The following is a 22,214-nucleotide window of genomic DNA, read 5'->3' as shown; positions in this document are numbered from 1 at the left end:
TGACACAGGTGGCCAGGAGGGAACCAGGTGTTCAGGAGGGGACCCAGGCACCCGGTTGGTGTCCCCATTGTCCCCAAAAGTGTCCCCGTTGTCCACCCAGAGTGTCCCCACTCACGGATCTCCAGGCGCTCCATCTCCTGCTGCCACCGCTGCTCCATGTCCCGGTGACATTCCCGGAGCTGCGAGAGGTGCTCGGAGATCTGGGGACACGGGGGGACGTGATGGGGACACGGGGGACACCCCGGGAACAAGGGGGGGGACGAAGGGGCACTGGGTGTCCCCACCTTGTCAGCATCGTGGTGTCCCCTGTCCAGCAGGGCTGTCCCCAAGGCCAGGCAGGTGGCAAAGGTCCCTGCCCGCGCCTCCACCTCCGCCCGCAGCCGTTGGTGCCGCTCGATCAGCAGCTGGGCCGAGGACACGTCCCTACGGGGGGACACGACTGTCCCCAAGGGTCCCCAGGGACCCCTGGCCCCATCCCCAAACCAACCCAACTCAACTCAACTCAACTCAACCCAACCCAACCCAACCCAACCCAACCCAACCCAACCCAACCCAACTCAACTCAACCCAACCCAACTCAACTCAACCCAACTCAACCCAACCCAATCCAACTCAACCCAACCAAACTCAACCCAACCCAACTCAACTCAACCCAACTCAACCCAACCCAATCCAACTCAACCCAACCAAACTCAACCCAATCCAACTCAACCCAACCAAACTCAACCCAACCCAACCCAACTCAACCCAACTCAACCCAACCCAACTCAACCAAACTCAACCAACCCGACTCAACCCGACTCAACCCAACTCAACCCAACTCAACCCAACCCAACCCAACCCAACCCAACTCAACCCAACCCAACCCAATCCAACTCAACCCAACTCAACCCAACCCAACTCAACCCAACCCAGTGCCACCACCCTGGTGTCCCCAAGTCACCGGGGCTTCTCCTGTCCCTCCATCTGGAGCCGGACGCCCTCCATCCAGAGCAGAAGGTCCCTTCCTTCCCGTAGGAACTGGAACTTCTCCACGGTGTCCCTCAGGAGCCGGTGACGTCTTTGGGTGCCATCAAGCAGCTTGGCCCAAGCTTCTGTCACCTCCCGCTCCTGACCTCGGATCTCGGCCACTTTGTCACCGGCGTAGTCCCGGGCCAGCCGGGACGCCTCCTCCTGCAGCTGCAGGACCTGTGGGGACATCGGGGGACAAAGGCTTGGAACCCGCTGCCACCCCTGGGGCAACATCCTGTCCCACCCCCCCCATGACATTGTCCCCCCGGATGTCCCCACCTGTCCCCGCAGGGCCTGGATGTCGTGCTCAAAGGCCACGTGTTTCCTCTCCAAGGCCTGGGCGGTCTTCAGGTCCTTTCCCAGCTCCTGGGGCATCTCCTGCTCCTTCTCCCGGATCCTCTCCAGGTTCTGCCGCGCTTCTTGGAAGAACTTTTGGAGGTGGTGGGCGGTGGCCAAGGCCTGGGACCTGGTGGCCATCATCCCCCGGAGCCCAGCCCAAGCTTTGTTCATGGTTGCCACCCACTCGGCCACCGCTGCCACCTCCTCCCGTGGTCCCTCGGCCAAGATGGCCTCGGCCGCCGCGTTGAGAGCTGCCACGCGCTCCTGTCCCATGGCGGTGGTGGCACCGGAGAAGTCCTCGAATCGGTCCCGGAGCATCTGGGATGGGGACATGGGAGCTACCTCAGGGACACTGGGGACATTGGGGACATCATGGGGACATTGGGGACATCATGGGGACATTGGGGATGGGGACATTGGGGACATCATGGGGACTTTGGGGTGGGGACATTGGAGACATCATGGGGACTTTGGGGTGGGGACATTGGGGACATCATGGGGACACTGGGGATGGGGACACTGGGGACATCATGGGGACTTTGGGGTGGGGACATTGGGGACATCATGGGGACTTTAGGGTGGGGACATTGGGGACATCATGGGGACATTGGGGATGGGGACATTGGGGACATCATGGGGACTTTAGGGTGGGGACATTGGGGACATCATGGGGACATTGGGTATAGGGACATTGGGGACATCATGGGGACATTGGGGATGGGGACACTGGGGACATCATGGGGACTTTGGGGTGGGGACATTGGGGACATCATGGGGACTTTAGGGTGGGGACATTGGGGACATCATGGGGACATTGGGGATGGGGACATTGGGGACATCATGGGGACTTTAGGGTGGGGACATTGGGGACATCATGGGGACATTGGGTATAGGGACATTGGGGACATCATGGGGACATTGGGGATGGGGACACTGGGGACATCATGGGGACTTTGGGGTGGGGACATTGGGGACATCATGGGGACATTGGAGTGGGGACACTGGGGACACCATGGGGACATTGGGGATGGGGACACTGGGGATATCATGGGGACTTCGGGGTGGGGACATTGGGGACACCATGGGGACTTTGGGGTGGGGACATTGGGGACATCATGGGGACACTGGGGTGGGGACACTGGGGACATCATGGGGACTTTGGGGTGGGGACATTGGGGACATCATGGGGACACTGGGGTGGGGACACTGGGGACACCATGGGGACTTCGGGGTGGGGACACTGGGGACATCATGGGGACATTGGGGTGGGGACATTGGGGACACCATGGGGACATCGGGATAGGGACACTGGGGACACCATGGGGACATCATGGGGATGGGGACATTGGGGACACCATGGGGACATTGGGGTGGGGACATTGGGGACATCATGGGGACTTTGGGGTGGGGACACTGGGGACATCATGGGGACATTGGGATAGGGACACTGGGGACACCATGGGGACTTTGGGGTGGGGACACTGGGGACATCATGGGGACATTGGGGATATCATGGGGACATTGGGGACATCATGGGGACATTGGGGATGGGGACACTGGGGACATCATGGGGACATTGGGATAGGGACACTGGGGATGGGGACATTGGGGACATCATGGGGACTTTGGGGTGGGGACACTGGGGATGGGGACATTGGGGACATCATGGGGACATGGGGATGGAAACTAAGGAATGAGGAGAAGGTTGGGGACAAGGTTGGGGACCTCCTGGCTGTCCCCCTGACCGTGAGGTGCTCATAGTCCTGTCCCAGGTCCTGGGCTGCTGCCACCACCTCCCGCTCGGCCACCCACGTCCTGAGGTCCTCGAGGTCCCTCCGGAGGTGACAGAGCCTCTGCTGCCACTCCAGGGCCACCCCCTTCTTCTGGGCCATCGTCAACAAAGTGGCAAAGAAGTTCTCCACCCGGGCCTGGTGGCTCCCCAGACGCTCCCTGAGGGGACACGGGGGAGAGGTGGCATCTGGGGGAGGGGACACGAGGTCCCCGTGGGGTGGTGGCTGTGGGGCTGGAAGCGGCAGAGGGACACGAGGTCCCCACGGAGCGGTGGCTGCGGGGCTGAAAGGTGTCCCCCACCTCTCAGGGTGGCCTTTGGCCACCATGTCCCTGCTCTGGGCCAGCAGGTTCTGGAGGTTCTGCCCGTAGTCCCTGAGGTTCTGCTCCAGCACCCGGTGACGGCTCAGCATGGCCTGGGCGGCCACCTCGTCCTGCAGGGGACAGGGACACGGGGACATTGGCACTGGGGGGGTCCCGAGAGGGTCCTCGGGGGCTTCCTGGGAATCCTTCGTTCCTTACTTTGGCTTTTTCCTGGCTCAGCAGCTGCAGCTCCTGCTCTCCCATCCAGGCCTCAGCCTGGGACAGGTCCTGGCAGAGCTGGTGACATTCCAGGGCCACCTCCAACCTCTGCTGCCTCAGCTCCACCTCAGCCCTCAGCTCCTCCCAGGCCCTCTGCAGAGCCCGGGTCTGCTCCAACACCACCTCCGGGACCTCTGGGGCCACCAACACCTCCGGGACCTTTGGGGCCACCAACACCTCCGGGACCTCTGGGGCCACCAAGAGCTTTGGGGCCACCAACACCTCCGGGACCTTTGGGGCCACCAAGACCTTTGGGGCCACCAGAGCATCCGGGGCTACCTTGACCTCTGGGGCCACCAAGACCTTTGGGGCCTCCACGAGCTCTGGGGCCACCAGAGCATCCGGGGCTACCTCAACCTTTGGGGCCACCGGGAGGTCTGAGGCTGTGGGGACGGGGTCGGTGGCCAGCGGGAGGGTGGGGACATCCTGGGTGGCATCAGTGTCCCCAAGGACCCTGCGGTGCAGGAGATCCTCCAAGCGCCGCACGTGTCCCTGGAGTTCCTTCTGCAGCGTCTGGAGGGGACAGAGGGGACACAGAGGTGGCACAGAGGTGGCACAGAGGGGACACAGAGGTGGCACAGAGGGGACACAGAGGTGAAGAAGGGTCCTAGTCCCACCTGGTTCCGGTTCAGGAGGCGTTGGACCGAGGGGAGGTCCTGACCCAGATCAGGGGAGGTGGCAAGGGAGAGGCGCTCCTGAACCCAGAGCTGGGGACAGAGGGGACATTGGGGACAGAGGGGACACTGCGTCCCCATTATTTGTCCCCATTGTTGTCCCCACTGTCATCCCCATTGTTGTCCCCAGTGTCCCCATTGCTGTCCCCATCATTGTCCCCATTGTCACCCCCGTTGTTGTCCCCAGTGTCCCCATTACTGTCCCAGTGTCCCCATTATTGTCCCCATTATTGTCCCCACTGTCATCCCCATTGTTGTCCCCAGTGTCCCCATTACTGTCCCCATTGTTGTCCCCACTGTCATCCCCATTGTTGTCCCCAATGTCCCCATTACTGTCCCCATTATTGTCCCCATTGTTGTCCCCACTGTCATCCCCATTGTTGTCCCCAGTGTCCCCATTATTGTCCCCATTGTTGTCCCCAGTGTCCCCATTAATGTCCCCATTATTGTCCCCACTGTCATCCCCATTGTTGTCCCCAGTGTCCCCATTACTGTCCCCATTATTGTCCCCACTGTTGTCCCCACTGTCATCCCCATTGTTGTCCCCAGTGTCCCCATTGCTGTCCCCATCATTGTCCCCATTGTCACCCCCATTGTTGTCCCCAGTGTCCCCATTACTGTCCCCATTATTGTCCCCATTGTTGTCCCCAGTGTCCCCATTATTGTCCCCATTATTGTCCCCAGTGTCCCCATTGTTGTCCCCAGTGTCCCCACTGTCACCCCCATCATTGTCCCCAGTGTCCCCATTGCTGTCTCCATCATTGTCCCCATTGTTGTCCCCAGTGTCCCCATTACTGTCCCCATTATTGTCCCCATTGTTGTCCCCATTGTCACCCCCATTGTTGTTCCCAGTGTCCCCATTACTGTCCCCATCATTGTCCCCATTGTCACCCCCATTGTTGTTCCCAGTGTCCCCATTGTTGTCCCCAGTGTCCCCATTGTCACCCCCATCATTGTCCCCACTGTCACCCCCATTGTTGTCCCCAGTGTCCCCATTACTGTCCCCATCATTGTCCCCATTGTCACCCCCATTGTTGTCCTCATTGTCACCCCCATTGTTGTCCCCAGTGTCCCCATTACTGTCCCCATCATTGTCCCCATTGTCACCCCCATTGTTGTCCTCATTGTCATCCCCATTGTTGTCCCCAGTGTCCCCATTACTGTCCCCATTATTGTCCCCATTACTGTCCCCATTGTTGTCCCCATTGTTGTCCCCATTGTTGTCCCCATTATTGTCCCCATTGTTGTCCCCACTGTCACCCCCATTGTTGTCCCCAGTGTCCCCATTGTTGTCCCCATTGTTGTCCCCATTGTCATCCCCATTGTTGTCCCCAGTGTCCCCACTGTCACCCCCATCATTGTCCCCAGTGTCCCCATTGCTGTCTCCATCATTGTCCCCATTGTTGTCCCCAGTGTCCCCATTACTGTCCCCATTATTGTCCCCATCATTGTCCCCACTGTCACCCCCACCATTGTCCCCCTTGTCCCCCTCCTCACCATCTCCTCCCGGAGGTCCCTTTGCCACTGCTGTGTCCTCAGTGCCACCCTCAGGCTCCTCCCCCGCTGGCCCAGGGGTCCCTCCAGGACCCCAAATTCTTCCTCCACTTCCCGGATCTCCCCGAGGACCCCCGGGGGGGCAGAGCCTCTGCCCGGGCCCGGAGCACCCCAAGTTCCTGCACCCGCACCCTCAGCTGCTGCTCCAGCACCTTGGGGGGGGGACAGAGGGGGGGACAAAAAGGGGATGAGGGACACCCCAAAGCGAGAAAAAAAACCCAAACGGGGGAACCCCAAAAACGGGAAAACCCCCAGGGGCACCCCATAAACTGGGAACCCCCAAAGGAGCCCCCCAAGGGCACCCAATGGATTGGGGACCCCAGTGTCCCCAACACCCCCGATGCCCCCAACGCCCCCAACGCCCCCAACGCCCCCGATGTCCCCGATGTCCCCAACGCCCCCGATGTCCCCAATGTCCCCAACGCCCCTGATGTCCCCAACGCCCCCGATGTCCCCAACACCCCCGATGTCCCCAACGCCCCCAACGCCCCCGACGTCCCCAACGCCCCCGATGTCCCCAACGCCCCCAACGCCCCCGATGTCCCCGATGTCCCCAACGCCCCCAATGTCCCCAACGCCCCCGATGTCCCCAATGTCCCCAACGCCCCCGATGTCCCAAACGCCCCCAACGCCCCCGATGTCCCCAATGCCCCCGATGTCCCCAATGCCCCCAACGCCCCCAATGCCCCGGATGTCCCCAATGTCCCCAACACCCCCGATGTCCCCATTGTCCCCAGTGTCCCCACCTGGTGTCTCTTCAGCAAGGTGTTGACACTGGCCAGGTCCTTCCCGGTGTCCCCAAGGCTCAGTTGTCCCTTGGCCACCTCCAGCCACCCCCTCAGCCTGGCACAGGCTTGGTGACAGAACTCGGCCTCGGTGGCCTCGAAGAGCCGCTGTCCCCTCCTCTGGGTGGTGGCCTCCAGGACCTCCCATTGTCCCCTCAAGGCCACCAAGGTGTCCCTCACCACTGCTGCCAGAGCTGGCTTGGAGGAGGACAGCTGGTGGCCCTCCTGAGGGGACATGGGTGTCACCTCCCCCATGGTGGCATCAGCCAGGGTGGTGGCACCTCCCAAACTGCCACGGCCATCCCAGTGCCACCAACCCTAACCCTCAGCTCCTCCCATGTCCCCAACCCACTGCCACCCCAACCCGATGTCCCCATGATGTCCCCAATGTCCCCATTCTCATGTGTCCATGATGTCCCCAATGTCCCCACCCCCATGTCCCCATGATGTCCCCAATGTCCCCATTCTCATGTGTCCATGATGTCCCCAATGTCACCCATCCCAGTGTCCCCACCCCCATGTCCCCATGATGTCCCCAGTGTCCCCATTCTCAAGTGTCCATGATGTCCCCAGTGTCCCCACCCCCATGTCCCCATGATGTCCCCAATGTCCCCACCCCCATGTCCCCAGTGTCCCCATTCTCACGTCCATGATGTCCCCAATGTCACCTGTCCCAGTGCCACCACCCCCATGTCCCCATGATGTCCCCAGTGTCCCCACCCCCATGTCCCCGTGATGTCCCCACTGTCCCCATCCCGAAGTCCCCATGATGTCCCCAATGTCCCCACCCCCATGTCCCCATGATGTCCCCAATGTCCCCACCCCCATGTCCCCACGATGTCCCCAATGTCCCCACCCCCATGTCCCCATGATGTCCCCAGTGTCCCCATCCCAATGTCCCCACCCCCATTTCCCCATGATGTCCCCAATGTCACCCGTCCCAGTGCCACCACCCCCATGTCCCCACGATGTCCCCAGTGTCCCCACCCCCATGTCCCCACGATGTCCCCAATGTCCCCCCCCTATGTCCCCACGATGTCCCCAATGTCCCCATCCCAAAGCCCCCACCCCAGTGCCACCTGGTCTCAGGTGCCACCATCCCGATGTCCCAATGTCCCCTCACCCTCTCCAGTGTCCCCAACCACCCCCTGGTGGCCGCCACCTCCGCAGCGAAGCTTTGGTGCCTCTGCCAGAGCCTGGGGACCCCCCGGGACCCCCCTGGGGACCCCTCCTGGGCCACCACGGCCTTCTCCTCCATCCAGAGGGACAACTGAGGGGACACAGGACAGCCCCACCAGTACCAACCAGTACTAACCAGTATCAACAAGTACTCACCAGTCCCACCCAGTCCCATCCCAATCCCATCCCAGTCCCATCTGAGTCCCATCCCAGTTCAATCCCAGTCTCATCCCAGTTTCCATCCCAATCCTATCCAAGTCCCATCCCAATCCCATCCCAGTCCCATCCCAATCCCATCCCAGTTCCAGTCCAGTCCCTTCCCAGTTCCATCCCAATCCCATCCCAGTTCACTCCCAATCCCATCCCAGTCCAATCCCAGTCCCATCCCAATCCCATCCCAGTTCCATCCCAGTCCCATCCCAATCCAATCCCAATCCCATCCCAGTCCAATCCCAGTCCCATCCCAGTCCATCCCAGTTCCATCCCAATCCAATCCCAGTCCCATCCCAGTCCAATCCCAGTCCCATTCCAGTTTCCATCCCAGTTCCATCCCAATCCCAATCCCATCCCAGTCCCATCCCAGTTCAATCCCAGTCCCATCCCAATCCAATCCCAATTCCATCCCAGTTCAATCCCAGTCCCATCCCAGTCCATCCCAGTTCCATCCCAATCCCATCCCAGTCCCATCACAATCCCATCCCAGTTCCATCCCAATCCCAATCCCATCCCAGTCCCATCCCAGTTCAATCCCAATCCCATCCCAGTCCCATCCCAATCCGATTCCATCCCAGTCCCATCCCAGTTCCAGTCCAGTCCCATCCCAGTCCCATCCCAGTCCCATCCCAATCCAATTCCATCCCAGTCCCATCCCAGTCCCATTTCACTCCCATCCCAGTCCCATCCCAGTCCCACCCCAGTTCCCCCCTCACCTCCTGCCCATCCCTCAGGAACCTCTGCAGATCCCAGTTGTCCCTCAGCTTCTGCAGCAGCTCCCGGGCCACTTCCTGGTTCCTCCGGTGCCTGAGGTGGCCCAGGGGAGGTGACACCCAACTCCCAGGTGTCCCCAGAGGGTCCTTCACCCCTCCCCCCTCTCCTCACCTGCTCTCCACCCCCTCCACCATCTCCCGCACTTTGGAGGCGTGGGGACCCCCTTCGGCCACCAACTTCTGCCCGGTGGCCACCAAGCCCAGGACCCGCTCGCCGGTGGTTTCCATGGTTACCATGAACTCCTCCTGCTTCTTGACTGATGCCTCGGCTGCTGGCAGCGTGCCAGGCACCTCCGTGTGCCACAGGAGGTACTCCTGGGGAAGGGACATCCCTGGTGGCACCTCTGGGGCATCCCAACCCATCCCAGGTCATCCCAACCCATCCCAGGTCATCCCAACCCATCCCAGATGATCCCAACCCATCTCGGGTCATCCCAACCCCATCCTGGGTCATCCCAACCCATCCCAGGTCATCCCAACCCATCCCAGATGATCCCAAGCCCATCCCAGGTCATCCCAACCCATCCCAGGTCATCCCAATCCCATCCCAGGTCATCCCAACCCCATCCTGGGTCATCCCAACCCCATCCCAGATGATCCCAACCCCATCCCAGGTCATCCCAACCCCATCCCCGGTCATCCCAACCCATCCCAGGTCATCCCAACCCCATCCTGGGTCATCACAGTCCATCCCAACCCATCCCAGATGATCCCAACCCCATCCCAGGTCATCCCAACCCATCCCAGGTCATCCCAACCCCATCCTGGGTCATCACAGTCCATCCCAACCCATCCCAGATGATCCCAACCCATCCCAGGTCATCCCAACCCATCCCAGATGATCCCAATCCCATCCTGGGTCATCCCAACCCATCCCAGGTCATCCCAACCCATCCCAGATGATCCCAAGCCCATCCCAGGTCATCCCAACCCCATCCCAGGTCATCCCAAGCCCATCCCAGGTCATCCCAACCCATTCCAGGTCATCCCAACCCATCCCAGGTCATCCCAACCCATCACAGTCCATCCCAACCCATCCCAGGTCATCCCAACCCCATCCTGGGTCATCCCAACCCCATCCCAGGTCATCCCAACCCCATCCTGGGTCATCCCAACCCATCCCAGGTCATCCCAACCCATCCCAGGTCATCCCAACCCATCCCAGATGATCCCAACCCCATCCCAGGTCATCCCAACCCATCCCAGGTCATCCCAACCCCATCCCAGGTCATCCCAACCCATCCCAGGTCATCCCAACCCATCCCAGATGATCCCAAGCCCATCCCAGGTCATCCCAACCCCATCCCAGGTCATCCCAACCCCATCCTGGGTCATCACAGTCCATCCCAACCCATCCCAGATGATCCCAAGCCCATCCCAGGTCATCCCAACTGCATCCCAGGTCATCCCAACCCATCCCAGGTCATCCCAACCCATCCCAGATGATCCCAAGCCCATCCCAGGTCATCCCAACCCATCCCAGGTCATCCCAACCCTATCCCAGGTCATCACAGTCCATCCCAACCCATCCCAGATGATCCCAAGCCCATCCCAGGTCATTCTGAGTCATCCCAGAAGATCCCAGCCCCATCCTAGGTTATTCCAACCCCATCCTGGGTCATCCCAACCCATCCCAGATGATCCCAAGCCCACCCCTGACCTGGGTGCTGAGGGTCCCTTCCACCCGCCGCGAGTCCCTCAGGAAGAGCTGGAAGGCGAAGGTTTGGCTGAGGACCTTCTGTCTCTCCTCCCACATCTTCTCCAGTTCTTCCCAACCTTTCTCCAGAGCTTCCAAGCGTTGCCTCAAGGTGGAACCTTCCATCTCCTTTTGTCCCTTGGTCACCTCCTGCCCCAAAGCCCGAGCGTTCCCCAAATCTTCTCCGTAGCGCTTCATCTCCTGCCGGAGGCTCTGGTGGTGCCTCAACAATTCCTCAGCTTCTCCCAAGGTAGTCGGAACCTCCTGAGATGCCATGGAGCCCCGAGTCCTGCTCAACCAACCTTGAAGAACCCCCAGATCCCTCAACAAGCTCTGAAGTTTTTGGGCTTCTCCCAATTCTTCTTCCCGGCGACGGAAAAGGTCGCGGAGTTGACCCCAAACTTCTTCCACCACTCGGAGGGCTTCTCGGATGGAGACCTCCCGCTCCGGTTGCTCTTGGCTCAGTTTGGAACTTTGAGTTTGGAGCTCTTGGATTTTGCCTTGGATGGCTTCCAGGTCACGTTGGACCCCCCCCAGCTTCCTCTGGAGGGTGCTCAAGGAGGTGAAGTCCTTGGGGGAGGTTTGGGTGGTGGCCTCGATGAGCTGGGTCTTCTCCTTCATCCAAGCTTTGGTCTCCTGGCATTCCAGGTGGAAGTTCTGAAGGTTCAAGAAGGACCTCAAAGTTCTCTTCTTCTCCTCCACCAAAGCACGGAACCGGCACCACCTGGAAGAGGGGACGGCCCCATCTGACCCCAAGGTCCTTAATGTCCCCATCCCACCCCCTGGGTGACCTCAATGTCCCTCCAAGTCAACCCATGACCTCATGGAGACATCTCCCACCCCCTTCCCTCCCAACGTCCCCACCGTTCCCCAACGTCCCCAACGTCCCCACCATCCCCCAACGTCCCCAGTGTCCCTAACGTCCCCTCCTTGTGTCCCCACCTGTCCCTCAGCTGCTCCCCCATCCCTCTCACGCTGTCCCCGTGCTGTCCCCTCTCTGTCCCCGCCAGCTCCTGGGCCACCTGGGTGACATCGGCCACGCGCGTCCCCAGTTGGGACATCTCGGGCTCCAGGGTCTCGAACCTGGGGGGGGGAGGGGGGGTGGGACAGGACACAGGGAGGAAGTCCTGAGGCACCAGAGGGGACCCTGATGCCACCTGGAGGGTCCTGGTGACAATGGGGGTGTCCTGGTGCCACCAGGAGGGGGTTCTGGTGCCACTAGGAGGGTCTTGATGCCACCAGGAAGGTTCCTGGTGACAAGGGAGAGGGTTCTGAAGCCACCAGGGATGTCCTGGTGCCACCAGGGGGGTCCTGATGCCACCTGGGGGGTCCTGGTGACAATGGGGGTGTCCTGGTGCCACCAGGAGGGGGTTCTGGTGCCACTAGGAGGGTCTTGATGCCACCAGGAAGGTTCCTGGTGACAAGGGAGAGGGTTCTGAAGCCACCAGGGATGTCCTGATGCCACCAGGGGGGTCCTGATGCCACCTGGGGGGTCCTGGTGACAATGGGGGTGTCCTGGTGCCACCAGGAGGGGGTTCTGGTGCCACTAGGAGGGTCTTGATGCCACCAGGAAGGTTCCTGGTGACAAGGGAGAGGGTTCTGAAGCCACCAGGGATGTCCTGGTGCCACCAGGGGGGTCCTGATGCCACCAGGGGGGTCCTGGTGACAATGGGGGTGTCCTGGTGCCACCAGGAGGGGGTTCTGGTGCCACTAGGAGGGTCTTGATGCCACCAGGAAGGTTCCTGGTGACAAGGGAGAGGGTTCTGAAGCCACCAGGGATGTCCTGGTGCCACCAGGGGGGTCCTGATGCCACCAGGGGGGTTCTGATGGCCCCATGGGGTTGTCCCCTCCCATCCCAGGGGTTGTCCCTCACCTCTGCTGGAGGACCTCCATCTCCTCCATCCCTTGGGGGACGGTGACCCCGCTCAACCACTGCTCTTTCTCCCCGAGCCAGAGCCCGCAGGACTCGGATGCGTTCCTCAGGCTGTAGAACCTCAGCTCCACCTCCAGGTCCTCCCCTCGGCGTCGGGCCAGACCCAGAACCTTTTGGTGAAGCCTTTCCAGGTCCTCCAACCTCTTAGCCACCTCCCGGGTGACCTCCGAGCCGGCAGCCCAGGTGGCCAAGTGGCTCCTCAAGGTCTGCAGGACCTCGCGGTGGCCTCGGATCTCCTGGGTCACCGCCCGGTGTTGCCTCCAGAGGCTTCTGGTGGAGGACTCATCATGGCCCAGGTCGGGGGTGCTCACCAACCTCATGGCATCCCCAACCCAACCTTCGGCGTCCTCCACCTCTGCTTGGAACTGGAAGAGGTCAACGGCGTCCTTCAACCACTTCTCCCTCTTGGCGGTCGCCTCCTTCAACTTCTCCCAACGTTCTTCCAGTTCTCCCACCCTTCGGGCCACCTCTGGGCTCCGGGCTTGCTTTTGGGCCACCAAAAGCCTCCCGTTGGCCAACGTTTCCCCCAGAGGTCCTTCCCGGGCGCTGAGCTCTCCACGGAAGGCGTCGAGTTGGCTCAAGAGGCGTAAGGAGCTGGTGAGGTCCTTCCCCACCTCCTTGGAGCTCAGGAGGGGCTCCTGCTCCTTCATCCAAGCTTCTTCTTCCCCCGCCGCCCAAAAAAAACCTCCAAAAGCCACGAGATTCCTCCAAACGGGCCCGGCGTTGGGTGGCCAAGACCTCCAGGTGGTGGGAACGCAGCTCCAGGGCGGCCAAACGTTCCCCAAGCCAGGAGGGGTCACAGGGTTGGTGAGCTGAGGGGGAAATAATGGGGTTTGGGGACATCTCAAGGGGGTTTGGGGACATCTCAAGGGGGTTTGGGGACATCTCAAGGGCATCTGGGGACATCTCAAGGGGGTTTGGGGACATCTCAAGGGGGCTTGGGGACATCTCAAGGGGGTTTGGGGACATCTCAAGGGGGTTTGGGGACATCTCAAGGGCATCTGGAGACATCTCAAGGGGGTTTGGGGACATCTCAAGGGGGTTTGGGGACATCTCAAGGGGGTTTGGGGACATCTCAAGGGCATCTGGGGATATCTCAAGGGGGTTTGGGGACATCTCGGGGGGGGGTGGGGACATCTCAAGGGCATCTGGGGACATCTCAAGGGGGTTTGGGGACATCTCAAGGGCATCTGGGGACATCTCAAGGGGGTTTGGGGACATCTCAAGGGCATCTGGGGATATCTCAAGGGCATCTGGGGACATCTCAAGGGGGTTTGGGGACATCTCGGGGGGGGTGGGGTCATTTTAAAGGGGTTTAGGGCATTTTAAGGAGGTTTGGGTGCTTCTCAGAGGGGGTTGGAGGCATAGAAAGGGGCTTTGTGGACATTTTAGGGAGACTTGGGGACGTTTGAGGGAAGTTTGGAGGCACTTTAAGGGGATTTGGGTGCAAATCAGGGGGCTTGGAGGCATCTCAAGGAGGTCTGGGGACATCTTAGGGGGGTTTGGAGCTACCCCAGCTGGGTTTGGAGGTATCTCGGGGAGTTGGAGGCATCTGAAGGGGGTTTGGGGACACCTCAGGAGAGTTTGGGGACATCTAGGGGTGGGTTGGAGGCATCTTGGAGGGGGTTGGGGACACCTAGGGGGGAGCTGGGGCCATCTCAAGGGGGGTTGGAGGCACCTCGATTGGGGTTGGGGACATCTTAAGGGGGTTTAGAGGTATTTTAAGGAGGTTTGGAGGCATTTCAGGAGGGGTGGAGGCATCTCCAGAGGCTTGGGGACATCTCAGGGGTGCCCAGGGTTGGGGGGGTGTCCCCTGGGTGGGGGTCTCACCCTCCCCCTCCCCTCCGAGGCGTTGGGCCGTGGCTCCCACCCCCCGGACCCTCTCGGCAGCGGCGCTGACGTCGCTTTCCAGGAGGCTCTGGAGCTGCAGAAGTTCTTCCACCCCCCCCGGGTCCTTCCCCACCTCCTCTGAACGCAGCCGGGCCTGGGGGGGCACCCACTGTGTCCAGAATCCCACTCCCAACCTCCAGAATCCTGATAATCCTGACACCCCCCGCCCTCCCAGTGCTCCCAGTGCTCCCAGTAGCTCCCAGTTCACCTCCAGTTGGCCCATCCAGCCCAACAGGAGCTCCACCTCCTCCAGTACCCCCAGTCCCACCCCAATTTCACCCACAATCCCACTCCCAACCTCCATAATCCTGATAATCCTGACACCCTCTGCCCTCCCAGTGCTCCCAGTGCTCCCAGTTCACCTCCAGTTGGCCCACCCAGCCCATCAGGAGCTCCACCTCCTCCAGTACCCCCAATCCCAAATCCCATAATCCCACTCCCAACCTCCATAATCCTGATAATCCCAATAACCCCCCACCCTCCCAGTGCTCCCAGCAGCTCCCAGTTCACCTCCAGTTGGCCCATCCAGCCCATCAGGAGCTCCACCTCCTCCAGTACCCCCGATCCCAAATCCCATAATCCCACTCCCAACCTCCAGAATCCTGATAATCCTGACACCCCCCACCCTCCCAGTGCTCCCAGTAGCTCCCAGTTCACCTCCAGTTGGCCCATCCAGCTCATCAGGAGCTCCACCTCCTCCAGTACCCCCAATCCCAAATCCCATAATTCCACTCCCAACCTCCATAATCCTGATAACCCTGACACCCCCCACCCTCCCAGTGCTCCCAGTGCTCCCAGTAGCTCCCAGTTCACCTCCAGTTGGCCCATCCAGCCCAACAGGAGCTCCACCTCCTCCAGTACCCCCAGTCCCACCCCAGTTTCACCCACAATCCCACTCCCAACCTCCATAATCCTGACACCCCCCGCCCTCCCAGTGCTCCCAGTAGCTCCCAGTTCACCTCCAGTTGGCCCACCCAGCCCATCAGGAGCTCCACCTCCTCCAGTACCCCCAGTCCCACCCCAATTTCACCCACAATCCCACTCCCAACCTCCATAATCCTGATAATCCTGACACCCCCCGCCCTCCCAGTGCTCCCAGTGCTCCCAGTTCATCTCCAGTTGGCCCATCCAGCCCAACAGGAGCTCCACCTCCTCCAGTTCCCCCAGTCCCAAATCCCACAATCCCACTCCCAACCTCCAGAATCCTGATAATCCCAATAACCCCCCACCCTCCCAGTGCTCCCAGTTCACCTCCAGTTGGCCCATCCAGCCCAACAGGAGCTCCACCTCCTCCAGTACCCCCAGTCCCACCCCAATTTCACCCACAATCCCACTCCCAACCTCCATAATCCTGATAATCCTGACACCCCCCGCCCTCCCAGTGCTCCCAGTGCTCCCAGTTCATCTCCAGTTGGCCCATCCAGCCCAACAGGAGCTCCACCTCCTCCAGTTCCCCCAGTCCCAAATCCCACAATCCCACTCCCAACCTCCAGAATCCTGATAATCCCAATAACCCCCCACCCTCCCAGTGCTCCCAGTTCACCTCCAGTTGGCCCATCCAGCCCAACAGGAGCTCCACCTCCTCCAGTACCCCCAGTCCCACCCCAATTTCACCCACAATCCCACTCCCAACCTCCATAATCCTGATAATCCTGACAACCCCGCCCTCCCAGTGCTCCCAGTGCTCCCAGTTCATCTCCAGTTGGCCCATCCAGCCCAACAGGAGCTCCACCTCCTCCAGTACCCCCAATCCCAAATCCCATAATCCCACTCCCAACCTCCATAATCCTGATAATCCTGACACCCCCCACCCTCCCAGTGCTCCCAGTGCTCCCAGTAGCTCCCAGTTCACCTCCAGATCGCCCACCCAGCCCAACAGGAGCTCCACCTCCTCCAGTACCCCCAGTCCCAAATCCCACAATCCCACTCCCAACCTCCATAATCCTGATAATCCTGACACCCCCCGCCCTCCCAGTGCTCCCAGTGCTCCCAGTTCACCTCCAGTTGGCCCATCCAGCTCATCAGGAGCTCCACCTCCTCCAGTACCCCCAGTCCCACCCCAGTTTCACCCACAGTTCCACTCCCAACCTCCATAATCCTGATAACCCTGACACCCCCTGCCCCCCCAGTGCTCCCAGTAGCTCCCAGTTCACCTCCAGTTGGCCCATCCAGCCCATCAGGAGCTCCACCTCCTCCAGTACCCCCGATCCCAAATCCCATAATCCCACTCCCAACCTCCATAATCCTGATAATCCTGACACCCCCTGCCCTCCCAGTGCTCCCAGTAGCTCCCAGTTCACCTCCAGTTGGCCCATCCAGCCCATCAGGAGCTCCACCTCCTCCAGTACCCCCAATCCCAAATCCCACAATCCCACTCCCAACCTCCATAATCCTGACACCCCCTGCCCTCCCAGTGCTCCCAGTGCTCCCAGTTCACCTCCAGTTGGCCCATCCAGCCCATCAGGAGCTCCACCTCCTCCAGTACCCCCAGTCCCACCCCAGTTTCACCCACAATCCCACTCCCAACCTCCATCATCCTGATAACCCTGACACCCCCCACCCTCCCAGTGCTCCCAGTAGCTCCCAGTTCACCTCCAGTTGGCCCATCCAGCTCATCAGGAGCTCCACCTCCTCCAGTACCCCCAATCCCAAATCCCACAATCCCACTCCCAACCTCCATAATCCTGATAATCCTGACACCCCCCGCCCTCCCAGTGCTCCCAGTGCTCCCAGTTCACCTCCAGTTGGCCCACCCAGCCCATCAGGAGCTCCACCTCCTCCAGTACCCCCAGTCCCACCCCAATTTCACCCACAATCCCACTCCCAACCTCCATAATCCTGATAACCCTGACACCCCCTGCCCTCCCAGTGCTCCCAGTGCTCCCAGTTCACGTCCAGTTGGCCCACCCAGCCCAACAGGAGCTCCACCTCCTCCAGTACCCCCGATCCCAAATCCCATAATCCCACTCCCAACCTCCAGAATCCTGATAATCCTGACATCCCCTGCCCTCCCAGTGCTCCCAGTAGCTCCCAGTTCACCTCCAGATGGCCCATCCAGCCCAACAGGAGCTCCACCTCCTCCAGTACCCCCAATCCTAAATCCCACAATCCCACTCCCAACCTCCATAATCCTGATAACCCTGACACCCCCCACCCTCCCAGTGCTCCCAGTAGCTCCCAGTTCACCTCCAGTTGGCCCATCCAGCTCATCAGGTGCTCCACCTCCTCCAGGACCCTTCCCAGCTCCAGGGACCTCCTCAGCTTCTCCCTCCGGGGTCTCCAGGGCCGCCCTCAGCTCCCCCCACAACCCCTCCACTCTATCGCGACGCTCCGACACCTTCCTCATGTCGTGATAGCCCTCGGCCGCCAGCTCGGAGGCCAAAGCCCCCAGGGCCACCACCCGGGACCTTTGGGCCACCACAGTCTCTGTCTCGATGGCCTCGTGTCTGCGGACAGCGGCCTCCAACTCCCGTGGGGACACCGGGAGGACCTCCTGGGGACATTGGGGGGGTTGGGGACATCGGGGGCATTGGGGGCTTTGGGGACATTGGGGGCTTTGGGGGTATTTGGGACGTTGGGGACGTTGGGGGTGTTGGGGGCTTTGGGGACATTGGGGACATTTGGGGCATTGGGGGCGTTGGGGACATTGGGGACATTGGGGGCATTTGGGGCGTTGGGGGCTTTGGGGACATTGGAGGGGCATTTGGGACGTTGGGGGCTTTGGAGGTGTTGGGGGCTTTGGGGACATTGGGGACATTGGGGACATTGGGGACATTGGGGACATTTGGGGACATTTGGGGACATTGGGGGCATTTGGGACATTTGGGGCGTTGGGGACGTTGGGGATGTTGGGGGCGTTGGGGGCTTTGGGGACATTGGGGACATTGGGGACATTGGGGGCGTTGGGGGGGCATTTGGGACGTTGGGGACACTGGGGGTGTTGGGGACGTTGGGGACATTGGGGACATTTGGGACATTTGGGACATTTGGGGTGTTGGGGACATTGGGGACGTTGGGGACATTGGGGACATTGAGGACATTGGGGACATTGGGGACATTTGGGGTGTTGGGGACGTTGGGGACATTGGGGACATTGGGGACATTGGGGGGGCATTTGGGACGTTGGGGACATTGGGGACGTCGGGGATGTTGGGGACGTTGGGGATGTTGGGGGTGTTGGGGACGTTGGGGACAATTTGGGGGCATTTGGGATGTTGGGGATGTTGGGGGTGTTGGGGACATTGGGGGGGCATTTGGGACATTTGGGACATTTGGGACATTGGGGGTGTTGGGGACATTTGGGGTGTTGGGGACGTTGGGGACGTTGGGGACATTGGGGGGGCATTTGGGACATTTGGGGTGTTGGGTGCGTCGGAGATGTCGGGGACATTGGGGACGTTGGAGATGTTGGGGACATTGGGTGCCTTGGGGACATTGGGGGTGTTGGGGGTGTTGGGGACGTTGGGGACGTTGGGGACACTGGAGGGGCCACTGGGGGTGACACTGGGGCCAGGGGGTGTCCCCACCTGTGCCAGGAGGCGCTGGATGTCCCTCAGGGAGGTCTCTCTCGTGGTGGCCTTGCGGTGGAACCGCGCCGCCGTCCTCTCCACCTTCTCCTGGCGCCGCAGCTCCCGGCGCAGAGCCACCTCCCGCCCGTGCTCCGCCTTCTCCAGCTGCTCCCAGGCCTGGGGACACGGCCACCGGGTCACCACGAGGTGACACCACCCCGGGGACAACCACGGCCACCGCAGAGTGGCCCAAGGTCAGCACGAGGTGGTCACCAGAGCCCCCTCCCACCCGCGGTCCAACGGCTCCGGGTGTTTCACCGGCAGAGTCACCGAGGACACCGTGGGCACCATCGACACCACCCTTGGTGTCACCTCTACATTTCCATCACCATCTCCGTGATCTCCACCATCCCCACCACCACCTCCACCATCTCCATCACCATCTCCACGACCTCCACACCATCCCCAACATCTCCCCTTCCATCTGCAACCATCTTCCCCCACCATCTCCATCATCTCCACCATCCCCACCACCACTTCCACCACCTCCATCATCTCCATCACCATCTCCACGACCTCCCCCACCATCTCCATTTCCCACCTCCATGATCTCCACCATCTTCCCCCACCATCTCCATGATCTCCACCATCTCCATTTCCCATCTCCGTGATCTCCACCATCCCCACCACCATCTCCATCATCTCCATCACCATCTCCATGACCTCCACACCATCCCCAACATCTCCCCTTCCATCTGCAACCATCTTCCCCCACCATCTCCACCATCCCCACCACCACTTCCACCACCTCCATCATCTCCATCACCATCTCCACGACCTCCCCCACCATCTCCATTTCCCATCTCTATGATCTCCACCATCTCCACCACTGTTTCCACCATCTCCACGACCTCCCCCATCTCCATTTCCCACCTCCATGATCTCCACCATCTTCCCCCACCATCTCCATGACCTCCACCATCTTCCCCCACCATCTCCTTGATCTCCACCATCCCCACCACCACTTCCACCACCTCCATCATCTCCATCACCATCTCCACGACCTCCCCCACCATCTCCATTTCCCACCTCCATGATCTCCACCATCTTCCCCCACCATCTCCATGATCTCCACCATCTCCATTTCCCATCTCCGTGATCTCCACCATCCCCACCACCATCTCCATCATCTCCATCACCATCTCCATGACCTCCACACCATCCCCAACATCTCCCCTTCCATCTGCAACCGTCTTCCCCACCACCTCCAGCATCTCCCTCACTACATCCACGAACTTCACCATCATCTCCATGACCTCCACCATCTTCCTCCACCATCTCCACGACCTCCCCCACCATCTCTACGACCTCCCCCATCTCCATTCCCCACCTCCATGATCTCCACGACCTCCCCCATCTCCACGACCTCCCCCACCATCTCCATTTCCCACCTCCATGACCTCCACCATCTTCCCCCACCATCTCCATCATCTCCACCACCACTTCCACCACCTCCATCATCTCCATCACCATCTCCACGACCTCCCCCACCATCTCCATTTCCCATCTCTATGATCTCCACCATCTCCACCACTGTTTCCACCATCTCCACGACCTCCCCCACCATCTCCACGACCTCCCCCATCTCCATTCCCCACCTCCATGATCTCCACGACCTCCCGCACCATCTCCATTTCCCACCTCCATGATCTCCACCATCTTCCCCCACCATCTCCATGACCTCCCCCACCATCTCCACAACCTCCCCCACCATCTCCATTTCCCACCTCCATGATCTCCACCATCTTCCCCCACCATCTCCACGACCTCCCCCATCTCCATTTCCCACCTCCATGATCTCCACCATCTCCATTTCCCACCTCCATCACCTCCATGACCCCCCCTACCACGCCCTTCCCTCCCCAGTCCCTCCCCACCTTGTTGATGTCTGCCAGCAGCCTCCCTTCGGGTGGCACGTAGACCTTCTGGTTGGTGGCCCTCATCCTGCTCCTCAGGCTGAAGAGCAGCACCTCCAGGTCCCCTTTCTCCATGAACCTGTGGGGTAGAGGGGTGGTCCCTCAGGTCCAGAACCACCTCAGGGTGGGGGGCAGGGCGTGGGGGGGTCCTCACTTTGGGGGTTTCTCCACCGTCCTGAAGGTGGTGAAGCTCTGGAGCTGCTGCTGGAGGGCGGGCAGGGCCGGGGCCATGCGGCGGTCGTTGAGGTGCCGGATGGTGACCTCGATCCAGCCCAGGAGGTCACCGGCGGTGGCCTCATACTGAGCCACCATCTGCTCTGCCCCCCAAGAGGCCTCCAGCACCTTGGGGACATGGGGGGTGGTGGCATCTGTCACCTCTTTCTGTCCTTTTGTCTCCCTTTGGCTCGGTGGCCCCGAACCCAGGTCCCAACTTGGCCACTCCGTGCCACCTCCTCAAAGGTCACAGCTGAGCAGGTGGCTCCTCCCCAACCCCCCCAATGTCCCCAACCCCCCCAATGTCCCCAACACCCCCAAAGTCCCCAACACCCCCAATGTCCCCAACACCCTCAATGTCCCCAACACCCCCAATGTCCCCAAGGCACCCAATGTCCCCAAGGCACCCAATGTCCCCAAGGCACCCAATGTCCCCAACACCCCCAATGTCCCCAACACCCCCAATGTCCCCAACATCTCCAATGTCCCCAACCCCCCCAATGTCCCCAACACCCCCAATGTCCCCAACACACCCAATGTCCCCAACCCCCCCAATGTCCCCAACACCCCCAATGTCCCCAAGACACCCCCAATGTCCCCAACCCCCCCAATGTCCCCAACACCCCCAATGTCCCCAAGGCACCCAATGTCCCCAACACCCCCAATGTCCCCAACCCCCCCAATGTCCCCAACACCCCCAATGTCCCCAAGGCACCCAATGTCCCCAACCCCCCCAATGTCCCCAACACCCCCAACGTCCCCAACACCCCCAACGTCCCCAACACCCCCAATGTCCCCAACCCCCCCAATGTCCCCAACACCCCCAATGTCCCCAAGGCACCCAATGTCCCCAACCCCCCCAATGTCCCCAACACCCCCAACGTCCCCAACACCCCCAACGTCCCCAACCCCCCCAATGTCCCCAACACCCCCAATGTCCCCAAGGCACCCAATGTCCCCAACACCCCTAATGTCCCCAACACCCCCATTGTCCCCAACCCCCCCAATGTCCCCAACACCCCCAATGTCCCCAACCCCCCCAATGTCCCCAACCCCCCCAATGTCCCCAACACCCCCAATGTCCCCAAGGCACCCAATGA

The 22,214-nt window shown here is 60.9% G+C and overlaps 1 protein-coding gene across 1 annotated transcript; it reads right to left on the bottom strand.

Annotated features, from left to right (window-relative positions):
• Positions 1-115: 115 nt before the first annotated feature.
• On the bottom strand, positions 116-21,243 carry LOC139790900 (spectrin beta chain, non-erythrocytic 2-like; the record flags this gene model as incomplete). Its single annotated transcript, XM_071732692.1, is given in 24 exon segments — positions 116-200; positions 285-423; positions 944-1,188; positions 1,291-1,668; positions 3,096-3,300; positions 3,442-3,572; positions 3,661-4,233; positions 4,338-4,427; positions 5,892-6,016; positions 6,019-6,100; positions 6,695-6,958; positions 7,857-8,003; positions 8,842-8,932; positions 9,011-9,213; positions 10,559-11,318; positions 11,537-11,677; positions 12,468-13,210; positions 13,212-13,339; positions 14,358-14,511; positions 17,604-17,690; positions 17,692-17,910; positions 18,944-19,102; positions 20,863-20,980; positions 21,056-21,243. Coding segments are annotated over 24 exon segments (5,455 nt in total), but the record flags the coding sequence as incomplete, so codon positions are not given.
• Positions 21,244-22,214: the final 971 nt, after the last annotated feature.

The sequence above is a fragment of the Heliangelus exortis genome, unplaced genomic scaffold (genome assembly GCF_036169615.1).
Source record: "Heliangelus exortis unplaced genomic scaffold, bHelExo1.hap1 Scaffold_298, whole genome shotgun sequence".
Lineage (NCBI taxonomy): Eukaryota > Metazoa > Chordata > Aves > Apodiformes > Trochilidae > Heliangelus > Heliangelus exortis.
Note: the sequence above shows the minus strand (reverse complement) of the source record. Positions and strands in the feature narration are given on the sequence as shown.